Raw genomic sequence first — 19,770 nt, 5'->3', positions numbered from 1 at the left:
GAAATTAATCAGCGCACGACTCCTCAGTCCACTCTCTCTCAGAATCTCCCAGTTTCCCAGTGGCTTTTATCCGTTTCTCCAGTCCAATTACTGCATCAAGACACAGGTGTTTGTAGTTTTGCACTTGACCTGCTTACTCACCGCTCGTCTCCAGTCTCTCTATCCCGCTGCAGACTTCACTGAACCACACCGCCCTCGCCACAGACATATATACTGTATAATATATTTGATGAAATATCTAATGCAATGATAATATGAAAAACTTAATGTGTAACAATGAGACAGAAACGACAAGACTTGCATAAGCCACCAGGTCTAGTCTTACAAGTTAGTCATCACATTTTTTTCTTTAAAACGGTTCATAACTTTACGTCAGTTACATAAAAACGTACATTGGACTAATCTGATACCGAAAAGTAAGACTGACTGATCTGATCTATCATGCTAGATCTTTTAACATAATGGCTATATTTATGTAACTGGCCCTTTAAGTTGAAAAATAAGCCACTGTACATTTGTTGTAGGTGTTGATAGTGACATCAGTCAGAATGGCTCCTCCTCTTCCTCTGATCGTTCTTCTCATGATTCATGGTTAGTCAATGTAACACTTCAGAAACACTCAAGATACATTTGATACTGCAAATTTTATATGCACAAGCTGCTGCTAAATTGTTCGAGATGAATTCTGTGTTTCAGGGGTTTCTAGTGCTGGTTGGGGTGTGAGTTACAGTCCTTCACACATCTGTGCACTAAAGGACTCAACAGTGATAATGAGATGCACTTATACATACCCTACTGGACATCAGATCATGAAAGCGTTCTGGACCAAAACACGTGTAGGTCCTCGAGATCTGTCTGAGGACCCTGAATACAGTCAGAGGCTTCAGTATCTGGGAGATAAACAGCAGAACTGCACCATCAGACTGAGTCATGTGACACTGAAGGATTCACGCATGTACTATTTCAGATTCATCACTAATATAACAGAAGGAAAATGGATTGGTTATCCAGGAGTGACTCTTACTGTCACAGGTGACTTTGATGAGGTTTATCTCTTCTTCTGTGCATTATGTAGAATAATAATCAGTGTATGACAGCAGCACTAGATATAATGTGTGTGTTGTGTTCAGATCTTCAGGTGGAGTCTCCTGAGAGAGTGACAGAGGGAGATTCAGTCACTCTGAGATGTAAAAGCAGCTGCGCTCTGACTGACAGAGCAACATTCATCTGGTACAGAAACTCACAGCCATTAACTGAGAGAAGAGACAGAAACAATGAACTCCTGCTGCAGTCAGTCAGAAGAGAGGATTCAGGCAGATATAGCTGTGCTGTAGACGGACACACTCACATCTCTCCTGCTGTTCAGCTCAATGTCATGTGTGAGTGCAGATTCATTTGTATTTTTTAAAAACCAGAGATTGTGTTTGAATTAGATGATTTAAAGATTTAATTTTTGTCCTGTGTTAGATCCTCCAAAGAGCGTCTCAGTGTCCATCAGTCCATCTGGTGTAATAGTGGAGGGAGATTCAGTGACTCTGAACTGCAGCAGTGACTCAAACCCTCCTGCAGAAATCAGCTGGTTTAAAGGAGGAACGATTGTAGGATCTGGAAGAATCTACAGCATCTCAAAGATCAGCTCTGATGACAGTGGAGAATACAAGTGCAAGTCCATCAATGAACATGGAGAGAAATACTCTGATGCTGTGACTTTAAACGTCATGTGTGAGTTTATTATAAAACATAATATGCTAATTCTCTGTTTTGATTAATTTGGTTCATATTAGTCATTTTAAAAATGTGTCAGAGGTCTTAAATAATTTGGTGATTGTTATTAGACCCTCCCAGGAGCGTCTCAGTGTTGATAAATGGATCTGGTGTAATAGTGGAGGGAGATTCAGTGACTCTGAACTGCATCAGTGACTCAAACCCTCCTGCTCTGAACTTCAGCTGGTTTAAGGAGAATGAAACCTCAGCTGTTGGATCTGGACAGAGTTTCAGTGCACTACAGAGTGGACGCTTCTACTGTCAGGCTCACAATCAACATGGATCTCAGAGATCAGACACTGTAACTGTCACTGTTAAAGGTAGAGCGGCTCATATACTTACATTACTCTTTCTATAGTGATTCAAATGAATCTGTTCAGACATTTTACTCTTTTGTCTCAGTTGCAGGACGTCTGGTGATATTATACATATCCATTGGAGGGGTTTGTGGAGCTGCAGTGATCATTACGATGTTAGTGATTTGGTAAGATGTGTGTCTGTGGTACTCTCTCGTGTGTGTGTGTGAATGAATGACTGAGTTAGAAAGTTGTGAATTCAGTGAGACGTCATGATGAACGTGAACTAAGGCAACATTTCCCATCCTATCTTTCCACACTGACAGCTACTCAGTTAGTTATTGAATAATGAAATCTGAAGCTCATTACTGCAGTAAATCCTGAAGATAGACCCGATTTCATCACATTCAAAATGGCAGTGTCACATCCTATAGAGAAATACCATTGGTTCAAATCATATCTGTGTATTAATCATCAAATAGGTTCTGATTGGTTGTAATTGTTTCAAATCATTGTCTTTAAAGGGGAACCAGGTGTTTGAAACAGAGAAATGACACACAGGAGTCTCAGGTGAGAAAAAAATTATTTGGTGTTCAGTAGTTTACTAAATTCATTTGTAACTAAAAGTGAAAGTCTGAAATAGTGACTTTTTCTAGTGAGTTGTTTATAGACATTATTTATTTTCTCTTTATTCTGTTTTTTTTTTTTATATATAATGGCAAAGATGAATCATTCCAGACCTGATCATGACAAACGTGACGCTTATGATGTTGAATTGAGTGATCCTGTGTATGAGAATGTAATGGTAAGTGTTGTAAGTGTTTCCTACAGAAGACTAAACTCTCTTCACCTTTAGTCAAAAGGAATTAAACACTCAATGTCAGTGTGAACATATCTATATTGACTAAGTATGGGAATTTAAATAACACACTCCTGTTTTTACTTTGTCTTCATTCATAAAGGCTGCTCAACTTGAGTGTAAACCCGAACTGGACTCGTGTCTGTATGAAAATCTTCCATCAAGTAAGAATACCCACTAGATAGAGACAAAACCCAATCTATTAGCCTTTCCTCTTGACACATGTTGTTGATGCTTTTATTGACATATTTCAATATTAATGTTTTTACTTTCTTTCTTTCTTATTCAGACTAACAAGAAGAGGCTGTAGTGGTTTGAACACAGTAAATATTACAGCCTTTATGCATCTCTTTGTGGGAGGAGCCCTGAATGATTGACAGGAGTGTCATGATGACGTGTGACTGAAGTAATCAGGCGATCATTTTATAGATGAATGTGTGATAATGAAAGTAAACAGTTAATGATTTATGTAAAACTGTGTAATCACTAGGTTGTGTGTTTCTCATTATGCTTTTTTATCATGTATGAATCTTACTTCATTGAGATTATTAATGTTTTTGACCGTGAGTATCGGTATTGTTCATGTTTCCAATAAAAGGCAGAAAAAAATAAGGCTTTAGTGTAAAATTCCACACTTTTCTGTCATTCAATAAATCAAGAATAACAGCATAAGAAATATTAAAGACCATTACACTTAGATATTGCTAGAGAGAAAAAAATAGATCAAACTACATAAGATTATTAATATAAGGATTACTGCACAAAATAACACTCGCAATCTTGCTGTTGTTCGGAACAACAATATTTCTATAAAAATGTCCTTAATACACAGCAACTTATGTTTCAACTTATTCCTTCTACAACGATGAAAACAGTTCAAACTGAAACAAGGGTCAAATGTCAATGGGGAATCAAAGATAACTCCTAGATTCCTTCATTTCTTCTGAAACTCAAATACAGAAACATCAGAACCACAGAACCAACCAAACAGGCGGCTATAAAAGTCATGTCATAAAAGTCATAACATTTGTGAGTCATAAAAATGTTCAAAAACCAGATTGAAGTTGCTCAAAACTGTGGAGTCACTGTGGAGTACTTGTATTTAATGTTACTGTCATAAATTGAAGTTGCTCAAAAAGATTACTAACAGAAAGATGGTTATGCAACTGTAAAGCTACAACTCATTCTAAAATTTTTGCCAGGAAAGGAAGATTTGACATAGGTCGATTAGTTATTTAAAGGCACACTAAGCAGTTTTCGTTTTTCTCAAACAGCGACCCCTAGAGTCACTGTGGAGTACTTGTATTTAACATTACTGTCGTAAATACCACTCGTCGTTTTCTTTTCCTTGACTCTTCCAACCGCGCTTTCTTCATTTTCTTCGTCGACTCTGCCATGATTCACGTCTGAAATGTGTGCTAGTGTCTTCCATAGAGGCTGCTTCATATGTTGTTGATGTATGAGACGTCGTGCCGTAAAGCAAGTCGTGATTCTCGCAAGATTTGTCAGGGCGCCACCTCTCAAACCTGCATTGCTGGTTTTGCCAGCGGCGTCCCCTCCCTGCTTTGCTATCGGGATGATTCACCCTACTAGTTTGTTTACCATCGAAATGATTTTGAAGCTGTTATATTAAGGTACAAATCTTGCATAGTGTGCCTTTAAATCATCCAAATCTAAATTTCGCTTCTTGAGTACAGGACTAACAGCAGAATTTTTTATGCAGCTGTGACAACAGCAGTACTTAAGGATTCATTAATTATGTTAAGCACTGCAGGACACAAACTTCTGAAAACAGGGCACCCGAAAAACTTGCCGCACTCGCATTATAACTAAAGGAGAGAAAGGTTGTTGTTATACCAAGGAGCAGAGCGGGTATACTTGATTTCATGGACCTTGCGAGGAGCGCAATAGCCAGTGCATTATTTAGCTGTGAGATGTCATCATCCATCATACAATTCAGTAAGAGATGAGACAACAACAGTTGCATATACTGTCTGATCAGTTGATTTCCACATTTAAACAAGCGCTTACAGCAGCAAACTATGGGATCCAGAATTTATTTGTGACATGGCCTTCCTCACAGATTATATGACTGTGCATCTGAATTATCTGAACACACGGTTACAAGGTCGGTCTCGGACTGTTTCAGACCTCTATGCACATATAAACGCTTTCCAATGTAAACTTAACCTTTTTCACTGCGGATTTTCGTCCAATCCGGCAAAAACTGCCTGCGAGGAGATGTGCAAAGATGCTCCCAAATGCAAGATGTGTTTCGCCAAGTACAGAAAAGAAATTGAAAGTCTACAAGAGCAGTTCAGAATTCACTTCCAGGTCTTTCACATCATCCAGCCTTGCATGTGTCAGGGTATTGTAAAAGTTGTGTTGTTCTATCCAGCCCACCAGGGGGACTCAAGGAGTACTGAATGCACAAGTTACACGCGAGTAAGTGTGTTCCTGATATAAACAAGCTGAATACAGTGTTGTTCCATGCAGCTCTTCAAAAAACCTCAAGAGTGATTAATGCCTCCTTGAAGTGCTGGGCGGTATGACCAAAAATCCACATCACGGTATTTTTCTAAATTACACCGGTTTCACGGTATGACGTTTTTTGTTTTTGTTTTGTTTTTCAAGCATGACTGGGTGTAAAACACATCTTTCACTGAGTGAGAGAGGAAATACTGCAGTAGATTGACTTTTTAAAAAAAAAAAATTTTATTAAATGCTTGTAGAAGGTGCAGTAGATTGACTAAGAATGCCCTATTTTACAGTCAAGAGTGAATACTGTAGAAAAAATCCACACTAGTAATACAGGTTTGCAAGGCTGTCTACAAAGAGGTGCCAGCAGGAGGCGCTTTAGGAGGAGCAGAAATAGCGGTTTCCCTGGTAACGGCTGTACACAAAGCAGCAATGCTCATAAACGCTGCTTTATCAGGAAAGATAAAGAAAGATTCAGTCGTAATAACAAAGAAACTTTTCTAAAGACTGTCAGTTCACTTCAGATACATTCATATAAAAACACCCGCACCGCGTTTTTTGAAACGTGCAGTGCTCATGTTTATTCAACGATCGCCAACCACAAATAGATTTTCCAAAAGGCTGTGTTGATATTGTGAACCAATGTATGGGAAACACTGTAATATAATTTGACAGCTATCAATTATAGTTTAATCTATCCATCTTCACAGTCACGCTTGGTAAAGTATTTTTTACAGTCTATGTTAGTAACACGTGCATCACCACAGTGAAAAAGGACCCTCTCAAACAGTGTCGCGCCGCGTTCCGATCGTTATTAAAGCGACGTATTGCCGTATTTAAAAAATTCATATCGTAACAAAAATAAACACTGGTTTTCGGTATGAACCGGTACACCACCCAGCACTACCTCCTTGTTCAAGCATCCTAGAAAGCATAGACCTCTTCGCAGACCTTCTAAATGCAGCTGTCAGTGCGGAGCCTGAAGAGATGACGCTAGAGCACTGGTCACACCGGTTGTAAGTTTGCAGCTAGAACTCTGCAAACTTATATTACGAGCCTTCGATCCCTCCATTACCATTACTCCAAGTTTAGAGGCGAGTATTATTGCTAGTTTTATTTTAACACGTATGCAGTGCAGTTGGCCTTCAGTCTAGATTATTGCCATATGTGCAGTGGAATGACAAATCCCTTTCCCAGTTGCAACCAATCTCCTCCTTGGTTTTCCTGAATTATAAAGTGGTAATTTGTGGTTCTCTTAAAGCATTATGGAACAAGAAAAATTGAGTGTCTGTGTTGTACAGGACACAGCTTCTGCCAGGTCAGGATTTGCATAAAGGTTTAAAGCAGTTCGCAGGCCTCTTATCAACACACAAAAGAGGAAGCGAGACTAAGGGTTTTAGTGAAGATGATCTTATAGATTCCCATCAAACTCAATAAATTAATTTCAAGAAAAAAGGATAACGGTTGCATTTGTTCACTCAGCAGGAACTCAGTATGTGAACAATCATGTCTGTGAAGAAATAAAACGTTTCACTGCATGTGAAAATCACACACATCTTAAAGAAATGCTCTTTTTATTTCCTCTTTCTTTCTCCGTTTGGCTAATTCTCTGGCAAATGAGGGATGCTGCTTCATTTGCCGTCCAGTTTATGATGAGGTTTTTTCTTATGTTACAAAAAGTATTCTTGGAATAGAAAAAATGCTGTTTGCTTGATAGCTCTTAACTATATAGAATAAGTTGCCTGCTCAGTAACATAAATGTGAATATTCATAATAATAATAATAATTGTGATAATAATGCAGATCAAACACCTGTGTTTTATGACCTTTAGAATATGAAAAATATGCAATATGAAAATTATTTTCAAAGTAAATTACTTTCTTTATAAAAGACAAGGTTTGGCCCCCAAAAAGCTTTTTTCCAAAAGGTACAAAAATACGGTAAATGTCCTACTCTGTCGGCCTTCTCTCGACACTAGTGCAGGAACACTATGAGTGTGCAGTTTAAACATTTCAAAATGATTAAACTTGATAAATGGATCTCATTTTTTGTCTCAGACCAACAGGAATATGCTGTAGTAGACGATGGCACACACCAAAACATTACAGTCTTCATGTAACTGTGTGGGTGGAGTCTGATTGACAGGAGTGTTTTGAAAAGAATCAGGAAAATATGACAATGGATTCAAGTGGAAATCAAAGGCTTGTGGCCGGCAAATAATGTCATCATGGAAATATATTGTTGCTTTATGCGTTGTGACTTGGTTGATTATACTTGCTTATAGGTAAAGCTAATTGTTTATTTGTTTTTGTTGTTATTTGTGTCACTTAAACATTTTTAAACTCTGTGTAGAAATACAACTGTTTAAATATTAAATTCACTTTAAATACTTAACATTTGGAATTCATCTTTATTCAATAAATTACTAGTGTCAACACTAGTACCCATGGATCCTTGCAATGCCGACTTTTCACAATCCAATCAACAAGTCCCACTCATTTTTTTTACTTGTTTAATAATCCACTTCACAAAATGCATCACAATATGGAGGTGAAGTTTCTCTTAAATTCTCTTTAAAGTCCCTGTAAAGTCAAAATTAAGTATGTGTTCTGAGTTTGTCACACCACAGAAAAATGTGTTATTAGCCACCCAGCCAAATTTGAATGATAAAAAAAGCCGGCAAGTACATAAAATAAGCTATCAAAATCTTGAAAAAATGAGCATTAGTCTCTGCTCTCAAACGCTGGGGGCGTGTCCGCTGGCTGCGCTGAAACCACGCCCACTCGCGGGAAAGCTCGCTGCCGTCGACTCGCCACACTCAACTGTCAACGCTACAGCCGGAAAGGATGCTCCTAGCAGCTTAATTTGTTTTACAAAGCCATACATGTTCGAGCCTGGACTACCTACTATAATTATAACATAAGCACACAAGGCAACTTACACTCATTGGTGGGCACGCACTGCCGATGATGGCACCAGTTGTCGGCGCGACGGGAGGATGAAGGCCGAGGCGGGAGATAGTCGGTTCGGCCCCATTCACCAGTAACAGCGGATTATCAGTGAATGAATCCCAGTTGTCTCCGACGAAAGTTTATAAAACTATCCTGTGTAAAATGATCACTACAGAGGCGGGTTTTAGCGGTGATCCTCAGCTCTCCATCAAGGTGGCTCTTCACAAAATTAATCCACCTCTTGTTGATATGATAGTTTTTCGGAAATCCAGGTAATACGCATTTCCGTGACGAAGGCATAGCTAGCTAGCAAACTGTAGGATGTAACGTTAGTAACTAATAGTACTGACAGTAACTCGCGATTGAGTTGCAAACTGATGTGAATGGGCTCCAGTGCGTCATCAAGTAGGGGCGTGTCCAGGAGCTCAGGGGCTCCAGTGCGTCATCAAGTAGGGGCGTGTCCAGGAGCTCAGGGGCTCCAGTGCGTCATCAAGTAGGGGCGTGTCCAGGAGCTCAGGGGCTCCAGTGCGTCATCAAGTAGGGGCGTGTCCAGGAGCTCAGCGGCTCCAGTGCGTCATCAAGTAGGGGTGTGTCCAGGAGCTCAGGGGCTCCAGTGCGTCATCAAGTAGAGGCGTGTCCAGGAGCTCAGGGGCTCCAGTGCGTCATCAAGTAGAGGCGTGTCCAGGAGCTCAGGGGCTCCAGTGCGTCATCAAGTAGGGGCGTGTCCAGGAGCTCAGGGGCTCCAGTGCGTCATCAAGTAGGGGCGTGTCCAGGAGCTCAGGGGCTCCAGTGCGTCATCGAGCCCCCGTTTTAGCCCCGCCCAAAAAATCCAGAACACAGCAACGGTGAAAAACTGTTTAACGGTCTAACTCCACAATTCAGTACTTCACAGTTCACAGTCTTATGATTTAGCAATACATTTCTAACATTTATAATGTGTTTAGAATTTTTTTTTAGAATTGCCTTTACAGGGATTTTAAGTGCCGACTTTAGTTACTGGACCTTTTGGTGATACAACATAATCAAAGTCCCTTTCAAGGAAAGTTAGTTTATTTGCAACCCTTTCAGACAGGAACCCTTTTTCGCTCATGCAAGACCAACTCCTATAGGCTTGAAGGGCGAAATATCCTGAAAAACTGTTGGCCAAAGTCACATTTTAATAACATATTTCAAATCAACATTCACATTTTACATGATCCATAAAGATTCATAAATGTTGTTTCTGATGCTCAAAAAAAAAGTGTTTATTTCAGGTTTGTCCAGAAAATTCCCGATTTGGATCTTTTATTTAGAAGGCAGGACTTCCATTACTAGAGCTGAAATATTTGGTATGTGAAAAGGCCTCAAGCGTTACTCTGACAGGACTGATTTCCTCTTCCTCTTCCTCTTCCTCTTCCTCTTCCTCTTCCTCTTCCTCTTCGGTGTGACGTCCCTCAGCGTCTCTCCATCACTTAAAGAAAGTCATGTGATCAACACTGTGATGCTGATGTCAAAAGTTCATGCATTTGGTTTTCTCACCTACAAAAGAGGAAACTGTATTTTTGACCATGTGAACAAGGCCACTGACTGAATAAAATGCTTAGTAGTTATCATGCTAAAAACATTCAGTTTAATCAATTCTGCTTTATCTGCGTTTTTAAGTTCTTTATTTAACTTCCAGATTGCTATTAATAAATCAGTAAATTGGAGGTTTGTCAAATGCACATTTGCCAAAGCTGGAGATGAAATGTGATTTTTGGCATCACTGCCACTGCAATTCCTTCCAGTGTTTTACAATCCTGGATCCAGCAGTTTCCATACCAGGATAGTTGGTCACCGTTCCCTATATGTAGCCTTGTGTTTGCTGTGTTCATTGTCAGACCGTTCTGGTGTTCACGTCTTGCCGTCTTGTAGTCTACTATTCCTGCTCGTGTCTGGATTACTTACTGCCTGCCTGTGTCTGTATTGCATCGAGATCAATGATACTTCCTCTCCTTGAGCTGCACTAGTTGAGCTGTCATAAGCTCATATTAAAGTATAATGTGTTAATCACATGTCATTCAGTGTGTGAAAACGCCTAAACTGGTTTCAGCTTGATCATTTGTAGTGCTGTCACTGGTCACTGGTGTTGGTGAAACGGGTAAGAGCATGATTTTATAACTGTTCTGTTAAATATCTTAAGTGTGGGGGATTTATGGGAGATTGGTTGGGGCTAGTTGTCACAGAGCTGTGTCTCAGTAACTATATGATTTAAAATTAAAAGTCCAATAGCACAAATTTGTTTTCTCAAGAAGTGTTTTGTTGGCGAAAAACAAATTGATAAAACAAATCCTTTTTAATATTTTACACAACAGATAACTATATAATGAAGATAGATTATAAAGACTTATACCCAAGACTTATATATTAAAGTGGCTTTTAAAAATAATCCTGCATATTCACCAGAGTGATAACCAGGTCAAGAGTATGTTTTGTAAACATTAGCAATGCACTGATTCAAAAGTCAACTAAGGTGATTTATAGCAGTTTCTCAGTATGAAATTAAAGGCCATCGTTCTGGCAGGGTCCTACTGTCTATGATGGGCTGTCAGTCAAAAAGGGGAAGTGAAAGACGTTGGAAAGTTACAAACTCATGCAGTGCAAAAATGACTGTTGCTGTCATGTTCATAAATAAAGTAGTATTTGTTGTTATGTTTCATGCTGACATTAAATCTGAAAATAAGCCACTATATTTGTTGCAGATGTTGCTATGGTGACGTCAGTCAGAATGGCTCCTCCTCTTCCTCTGGTCTTTCTGCTCATGATTCACGGTGAGTCTCTGCAACCCTTGCTCAGGAATCTTTGCATTCTGCAGTTTTTAAGCACAAACTGCTGCTAATTTGTTCAGGATTAACTTTTTTAGGGGTTTGTAGTCAGAAAGAGGGTGTGAGTTACAGTCCTTCACACATCTGTGCAGTAAATGACTCAACAGTGATAATGAGCTGCACTTATACATACCCTACTGGACGTCAGATCAAGAAAGTGTTCTGGACCAAAACACTGGAACAAGATAATGGAGAGTTTCTAGATCTGTCTAATGACACTGAATACAGTCAGAGGCTTCAGTATCTGGGAGATAAACAGCAGAACTGCACCATCAGACTGAGTCATGTGACACTGAAGGATTCACGCATGTACTATTTCAGATTCCTCACTGATGAACCTAAAGTGAAATGGATTGGCATTCCAGGAGTGACTCTTAATGTCACAGGTGACTTTGATGAGGTTTATCTCTTCTTCTGTGCATTATGTTGAATAATAATCAGTGTATGACAGCAGCACTAGATATAATGTGTGTGTTGTGTTCAGATCTTCAGGTGGAGTCTCCTGAGAGAGTGACAGAGGGAGATTCAGTCAATCTGACATGTAAAAGCAGCTGCGCTCTGACTGACAGAGCAACATTCATCTGGTACAGAAACTCACAGCCATTAACTGAGAGAAGAGACAGAAACAATGAACTCCTGCTGCAGTCAGTCAGAAGAGAGGATTCAGGCAGATATAGCTGTGCTGTAGACGGACACACTCACATCTCTCCTGCTGTTCAGCTCAATGTCATGTGTGAGTGCAGATTCATTTAGTTCTTTTTAAAATTAGGAGATTGTGTTTGAATTAGAAGATTTAAGGTTTTTTGTCCTTTTTAGACCCTCCCAGGAGCGTCTCAGTGTTGATAAGTGGATCTGGTGTAATAGTGGAGGGAGATTCAGTGACTCTGAACTGCATCAGTGACTCAAACCCTCCTGCTCTGAACTTCAGCTGGTTTAAGGAGAATGAAACCTCAGCTGTTGGATCTGGACAGAGTTTCAGTGCACTACAGAGTGGACGCTTCTACTGTCAGGCTCACAATCAACATGGATCTCAGAGATCAGACACTGTAACTGTCACTGTTAAAGGTAGAGCGGCTCATATACTTACATTACTCTTTCTATAGTGACTCAAATTAATCTGTTCAGACGTTTTACTCTTTTGTCTCAGTTGCAGGACGTCTGGTGATATTATACATATCCATTGGAGGGGTTTGTGGAGCTGCAGTGATCATTACGATGTTAGTGATTTGGTAAGATGTGTGTCTGTGGTACTCTCTCGTGTGTGTGAATGAATGACTGAGTTAGAAAGTTGTGAATTCAGTGAGACGTCATGATGAACGTGAACTAAGGCAAAATTTCCCATCCTATCTTTCCACACTGACAGCTACTCAGTTAGTTATTGAATAATGAAATCTGAAGCTCATTACTGCAGTAAATCCTGAAGATAGACCAGATTTCATCACATTCAAAATGGCAGTGCCACGTCCTAGAGAAATACCATTGATTCAAATCATATCTGTGTATTAATCATCAAATAGGTTCTGATTGGTTGTAATTGTTTCAAATCATTGTCTTTAAAGGGGAACCAGGAGGATGAAACAGAGAAATGACACACAGGAATCTCAGGTGAGAAAAAAATTATTTGGTGTTCAGTAGTTTACTAAATTCATTTGTAACTAAAAGTGAAAGTCTGAAATAGTGACTTTTTCTAGTGAGTTGTTTATAGACATTATTTATTTTCTCTTTATTCTGTTTTTTTTTTTTTTATATAATGGCAAAGATGAATCATTCCAGACCCGATCATGACAGACACAACGCTTATGATGTTGAATTGAGTGATCCTGTGTATGAGAATGTAATGGTAAGTGTTGTAAGTGTTTCCTACAGAAGACTAAACTCTCTTCACCTTTAGTCAAAAGAAATGAAACGCTCAATGTCAGTGTGAACATATCTATATTGACTAAGTATATGGGAATTTAAATAACACACTCCTGTTTTTACTTTGTCTTCATTCATAAAGGCTGCTCAACTTGATGATTGTAAACCTGAACTGGACTCGTCTCTGTATGAAAATCTTCCAGTAAGTAAGAATACCCACTAGATAGAGACAAAACCCAATCTATTAGCCTTTCCTCTTGACACATGTTGTTGATGCTTTTATTGACATATTTCAATATTAATGTTTTTACTTTCTTTCTTTCTTATTCAGACTAACAAGAAGAGGCTGTAGTGGTTTGGACACAGTAAATATTACAGCCTTTATGCATCTCTTTGTGGGAGGAGCCCTGAATGATTGACAGGAGTGTCATGATGACGTGTGACTGAAGTAATCAGGCGATCATTTTATAGATGGATGTGTGATAATGAAAGTAAACAGTTAATGATTTATGTAAAACTGTGTAATCACTAGGTTGTGTGTTTCTCATTATGCTTTTTTATCATGTATGAATCTTACTTCATTGAGATTTTTAATGTTTTTGACCGTGAGTATCGGTATTGTTCATGTTTCCAATAAAAGGCAGAAAAAAATAAGGCTTTAGTGTAAAATTCCACACTTTTCTGTCATTCAATAAATCAAGAATAACAGCATAAGAAATATTAAAGACCATTACACTTAGATATTGCTAGAGAGAAAAAAATAGATCAAACTACATAAGATTATTAATATAAGGATTACTGCACAAAATAACACTCGCAATCTTGCTGTTGTTCGGAACAACAATATTTCTATAAAAATGTCCTTAATACACAGCAACTTATGTTTCAACTTATTCCTTCTACAACGATGAAAACAGTTCAAACTGAAACAAGGGTCAAATGTCAATGGGGAATCAAAGATAACTCCTAGATTCCTTCATTTCTTCTGAAACTCAAATACAGAAACATCAGAACCACAGAACCAACCAAACAGGCGGCTATAAAAGTCATGTCATAAAAGTCATAACATTTGTGAGTCATAAAAATGTTCAAAAACCAGATTGAAGTTGCTCAAAACTGTGGAGTCACTGTGGAGTACTTGTATTTAATGTTACTGTCATAAATTGAAGTTGCTCAAAAAGATTACTAACAGAAAGATGATTATGCAACTGTAAAGCTACAACTCATTCTAAAATTTTAGCCAGGAAAGGAAGATTTGACATAGGTCGACTAGTTATTTAAAGGCACACTAAGCAGTTTTCGTTTTTCTCAAACAGCGACCCCTAGAGTCACTGTGGAGTACTTGTATTTAACGTTACTGTCGTAAATATCACTCGTCGTTTTCTTTTCCTTGACTCTTCCGACCGCGCTTTCTTCATTTTCTTCGTCGTCTCTGCCATGATTCACGTCTGAAATGTGTGCTAGTGTCTTCCATAGAGGCTGCTTCATATGTTGTTGATGTATGAGACGTCGTGCCGTAAAGCAAGTCGTGATTCTCGCAAGATTTGTCAGGGCGCCACCTCTCAAACCTGCATTGCTGGTTTTGCCAGCGGCGTCCCCTCCCTGCTTTGCTATCGGGATGATTCACCCTACTAGTTTGTTTACCATCGAAATGATTTTGAAGCTGTTATATTAAGGTACAAATCTTGCATAGTGTGCCTTTAAATCATCCAAATCTAAATTTCGCTTCTTGAGTACAGGACTAACAGCAGAATTTTTTTATGCAGCTGTGACAACAGCAGTACTTAAGGATTCATTAATTATGTTAAGCACTGCAGGACACAAACTTCTGAAAACAGGGCACCCGAAAAACTTGCCGCACTCGCATTTTAACTAAAGGAGAGAAAGGTTGTTGTTATACCAAGGAGCAGAGCGGGTATACTTGATTTCATGGACCTTGCGAGGAGCGCAATAGCCAGTGCATTATTTAGCTGTGAGATGTCATCATCCATCATACAATTCAGTAAGAGATGAGACAACAACAGTTGCATATACTGTCTGATCAGTTGATTTCCACATTTAAACAAGCGCTTACAGCAGCAAACTATGGGATCCAGAATTTATTTGTGACATGGCCTTCCTCACAGATTATATGACTGTGCATCTGAATTATCTGAACACACAGTTACAAGGTCGGTCTCGGACTGTTTCAGACCTCTATGCACATATGAACGCTTTCCAATGTAAACTTAACCTTTTTCACTGCGGATTTTCGTCCAATCCGGCAAAAACTGCCTGTGAGGAGATGTGCAAAGATGCTCCCAAATGCAAGATGTGTTTTGCCAAGTACAGAAAAGAAATTGAAAGTCTACAAGAGCAGTTCAGAATTCACTTCCAGGTCTTTCACATCATCCAGCCTTGCATGTGTTAGGGTATTGTAAAAGTTGTGTTGTTCTATCCAGCCCACCAGGGGGACTCAAGGAGTACTGAATGCACAAGTTACACGCGAGTAAGTGTGTTCCTGATATAAACAAGCTGAATACAGTGTTGTTCCATGCAGCTCTTCAAAAAAAACCTCAAGAGTGATTAATGCCTCCTTGTAGTGCTGGGCGGTATGACCAAAAATCCACATCACGGTATTTTTCTAAATTACACCGGTTTCACGGTATGACGTTTTTTGTTTTGTTTTTCAAGCATGACTGGTTGTAAAACGTACTCGGTTACTAACGTAACCTCTGTTCTCTCTAGAGAGGGAACGAGTATTGCGTAAGCTAGCTTACGCTGCGGGAAAGTCTCCTTTCTCGAGATACTGAAGCCAAAAATTATCCTTAATTTTTTAAATCTTGTCAACGCAGTGCGGCAGCCTGCAGACCTAGGGCAGGCGAATCGCGTGCCCATTGGCTGCTCTGCGGCAACTGCAGCAGCCTATGGCTGAGCCTTGCGCGTGACGTCACGTCCAATGAGCGCGCTTGGCGCGCTTGATGCGTCACAGCCCGTCATTAGGGGTGTGGCTTAGCGTATATAGGCAAGGTACAGAGGCTGCTTCGCTGGTTTCTGTCGCATGAAGCGAAATGAGCTCGTGGCGAGAGCACGGCGGGTTACGCAATACTCGTTCCCTCTCTAGAGAGAACAGAGGTTACGTTAGTAACCGAGTACGTTCTCTTACGAGAGCGCCCAGCATCCTGAATGAATCCCATGGGGAGCCCAGGGAACGCGAAGTGGAGCTGGGCGGCCAAGATACCACAGTACACAAGCACATAATATGGGGCAGGGAGCGGCACAGCCGGTCCAACTGACACTTTCCACATAGTGCAGCTCAACCAGTAGAGCTAAATCAGCAACATAGCCCGCGCACAGACAGTGGGCTGGCTACGCGAGACTTAGGCTGATAACACTTTGGCCTGCAAAGCGGGAACTTCCAGGTTGTAAAACCTAACAAATGTGGAAGGGGAGGCCCAGCCTGCCGCTGCACAAATGTCATGAATGGGAATCCCACTGGACCACACCCACGATGAGGCCATGCCTCTGGTGGAGTGCGCCCGAATGCCCAAAGGGCACTGCAGGTTTTTAGATGCGTAAGCAGCTGCGATAGCGTCAACTATACATCTGGATAGGGTGTGTTTCGAGGCGGCGAGACCCTTGGTGCGCCCACCAAACAAAACAAAGAGCTGCTCTGAACGCCTGAAGGCGGCGGAGCGTGAAATATAGCTTCTCAGCGCCCTGACTGGGCAGAGGAGATTACTATCTGCCTCGCAGCCAGCATTCGGCAGGGCTGAAAGGGAAATGACCTGCGCTCTGAAGGGAGTGCCCAAAATTTTGGGGACATACCCATGCCTCGGTCTGAGAATAACTTTAGAGTCATTGGGTCCGAACTCGAGGCACGCAGCGTTAGTGGATAACGCGTGAAGGTCTCCCACACGTTTTACTGAAGACAGTGCTATCAGAAAAACGGTTTTGAGCGTGAGGTATTTCATATCCACAGTTTCCAGGGGTTCAAAGGGATGTGCTTTCAGGGCGTCTAAGACCAGTGAAAAATCCCACATAGGAACCGAAGGGGGTCGCGGGGGGTTCATCCTTCTCGCTCCTCTAAGGAAGCGGATGACAAACTCGTTCCTTCCTAATGCGCGGCCCGGCTCTGAGACAGAGAGCGCTGAAATGGCCGCGACATAGACTTTGAGCGTGGAGGGGGACCTGCCCGCGTCCAGTAGCTCTTGAAGGAAGCACAATACTTGCGAGACCCCACATGTCTGTGGATCGAGCCCTCTGGCAGTGCACCATTTGTTAAACACCGACCATTTAGACGTGTAGAGCCGCCTCGTGGAGGGAGCTCTAGATTGTATGATCGTGTTCATCACCCCTTCTGGTAAATCACTATGAAGAGCACTGTGTGGCGCGCTTTCCTGGCTCTCTCGATGACCTGAGGCAGCAGAGAGACCGGGGGAGAAGCATATAGCGGGCCGCTGGGCCACGTCTGGGCCAGCGCGTCCTCGCTCTTGAAAAGAATACTGGGCAGTGTGCGTTGTCTTTTGACGCAAAGAGGTCGACTTTCGCTCTGCCAAAGCGGCGCCACAGCGACTGGACTGTTTGGAGGTGTAGAGACCACTCCCCAGGGGAACGTTGTCCCTGGACAGTCTGTCGGGGCCCTCGTTCAGATGGCCAGGCACATGCGATGCTCTCAGAGAGCGCCGAGAGTGCTGAGCCCATACGAGGAGGCGTTCCGTCAGGGCGCAGAGCTTTTTTTTTTTTTTTTTTTTTTTTTTTTGATCTGACACCGCCCTGGTGGTTCACATAGGCCACTACTGATGTGTTGTCCGTGCGGACTAGAACATGGTGACCATGGAGGAATAGGAGGAAGTGCATGAGCGCTTTCTCGACCGCGAGCATCTCTAGACAGTTTATGTGTAGGAGATTCTCCTGGTCTGACCAGCAGCCATAGACCGGTCTGCCTTCGAAGAGCGCTCCCCAACCTAGGTTGGACGCGTCTGTTGAGACAACTTTCCGGTGTGAAATCACTCCCATAATCACTCCAGTGTGATACCATTCAGCTGCTAGCCAGGGCTGCAGGGCTGAGACACAGCCCTGAGTCACTCTGATTAGCGAGCCACCGGTCGCCCAGGCTCGATGGGATACGCGCGCTCTTAGCCAGCGTTGAAGCGGGCGCATGCGCAGTAAACCCAACTGAAGCACTGCTGCAGCTGAGGCCATATGCCCCAGGATGCGCTGAAATGCTTTCAGAGGAACCCGATTGCCTTCTTTGAAGGATGCAGCGAGGCGCCGGATGCGGCGCGCGCGCTGCTCCGACAATCTGGCCGTCATCGCCACCGAGTCCAGTTCTATTCCGAGAAAGGAAATTGACTGACGGGGCGAGAGCGAGCTCTTGGTCCAATTGACCGCTAGACCCAGACCTTCCAGATGGCTGAGAAGCGCTGTTCTTGTGAGACACAAGTTCTGTCTCTGACTGCGCTATAACAAGCCAGTCGTCCAGATAGTTCAGAATTCGCATTCCCTGACTTTTCAGGGGCGCGAGAGCCGTGTCCATGCATTTCGTAAATGTACGGTGTGCTAAAGACAGGCCGAACGGCAGGACTGTGTATTGATAAGCTCGACCGTCGAAGGCGAATCTCAAGAATGGCCTGTGACGGGGGGTTATCTGGATCTGGAAATACGCGTCTTTCAGATCGAGAGAGATAAACCAGTCTCCTGGGCGGATCTGCGCAAGGATCTGTCTGGTTGTAATCATCCTGAACGGCCGTCTCATGAGAGCCGTGTTCAGATGTCTCAGATCTAAAATAGGTCTTAAAGCTCCGTCCTTCTTGGGAACGAGGAAGTAACGGCTGTAAAAGCCTGACTCGCTCAAGGAAGGATGAACCTGTTCCATGGCCCCTTTGCGCAGCAGCTTCGCTATTTCTGCTCGAAGCAGATGCGCTGCTTCTAAACCGACTTTCGTCTCCGTCTGCGCTAGAAGCGCGGGGGGCGACGAGCGAATTGAGGCGAATAGCCGTGTTTTGTAGTGTTCAACACCCATTCTGACGCGCCCTGAATAGCTTCCCATGCTTTTGCACGCATAGCTAGGGGTCGAATGGTCTCTGGGTTCAGATCGCCGCGCTGCGCGGGATGGAGAACCTGTATCAGAGAGGATGGGGCGGCGCGCGCGCCGCCGGTGCTCGAACACGGGGCTGATAAACAGTATTGGCCGGCTGTACAGCGTTCAGTAGCTCGGTCCTGAAGGATGGAGCGCGTTTTGCTGTCAAACACCCCTGGCGCGAGAGCGGCGTGGGGGATATAGTGTCTGAAAGTGAGTGCGCGTGCTCGTGAGCGGGCGCAGGGTTTACACTTATAACACGGCCAGTGTTTTGGAAGCTTTAGAGGGTCTGTAACCCGGGGTAACCGTATGGCAGAGCGAGCAGCGAGTAGGTGTGAGCACAGAGTTGTGGGCACATTTACTACACTTAATACTCGAGCGGCGTGTTTCCGCTTTATGAGAGCGCTCTGAGCGCATTACCGTGGGAACCATGTTGTGTGAAGCAGTGAACACATGGGAGTGGGCACATTTTCTATACTTAATATCCCCTCGGCCTGAGCCGTTGCAACTCGAGCAGCGGGTAGGTGTGATCACAGAGTTGTGGGCACATTTACTACACTTAATACTCGAGCGGTGAGTGTCCGCCTATGAGAGAGCGCTCTGAGCGCGTAACCATGGGGACCGTGTTTGTGCGAAGCAGTGAGCACATGGGAGTGGGCA

General features: G+C 42.3%; 3 protein-coding genes across 3 annotated transcripts in view; all 3 read left to right on the top strand.

Moving 5' to 3' along the window:
- Positions 1-19,770, top strand: part of LOC311279655 (B-cell receptor CD22-like) — a gene marked incomplete at its 5' end in the record, with an annotated part of 135,156 nt that overhangs the window by 33,221 nt on the left and 82,165 nt on the right. The gene's annotated exons all lie outside the window — the stretch shown is intronic.
- LOC311286524 (B-cell receptor CD22-like) lies at positions 954-3,684 on the top strand (the record flags this gene model as incomplete). The annotated part of the gene is made up of 8 exons (XM_084402734.1): positions 954-1,032; positions 1,468-1,722; positions 1,836-2,084; positions 2,167-2,248; positions 2,585-2,630; positions 2,785-2,865; positions 3,023-3,083; positions 3,209-3,684. 8 exons carry the CDS (start codon positions 954-956, stop codon positions 3,211-3,213), a joined length of 858 nt encoding a protein of 285 aa, XP_084258860.1. The 3' UTR covers positions 3,214-3,684.
- LOC311286802 (B-cell receptor CD22-like) lies at positions 10,426-13,693 on the top strand. Its single transcript, XM_084403104.1, has 10 exons — positions 10,426-10,468; positions 11,070-11,138; positions 11,231-11,578; positions 11,677-11,925; positions 12,009-12,257; positions 12,340-12,421; positions 12,752-12,797; positions 12,952-13,032; positions 13,192-13,251; positions 13,381-13,693. The coding sequence occupies exons 2-10, from the start codon at positions 11,078-11,080 to the stop codon at positions 13,399-13,401; spliced, it is 1,197 nt and encodes a 398-aa protein (XP_084259230.1). The 5' UTR covers positions 10,426-10,468; positions 11,070-11,077; the 3' UTR covers positions 13,402-13,693.

This window comes from Rutilus rutilus, assembly GCF_951802725.1.
Source record: "Rutilus rutilus genome assembly, chromosome: 2".
Taxonomy (NCBI): Eukaryota; Metazoa; Chordata; class Actinopteri; order Cypriniformes; family Leuciscidae; genus Rutilus; species Rutilus rutilus.
This window is presented reverse-complemented; position numbering and strand designations above follow the sequence as displayed.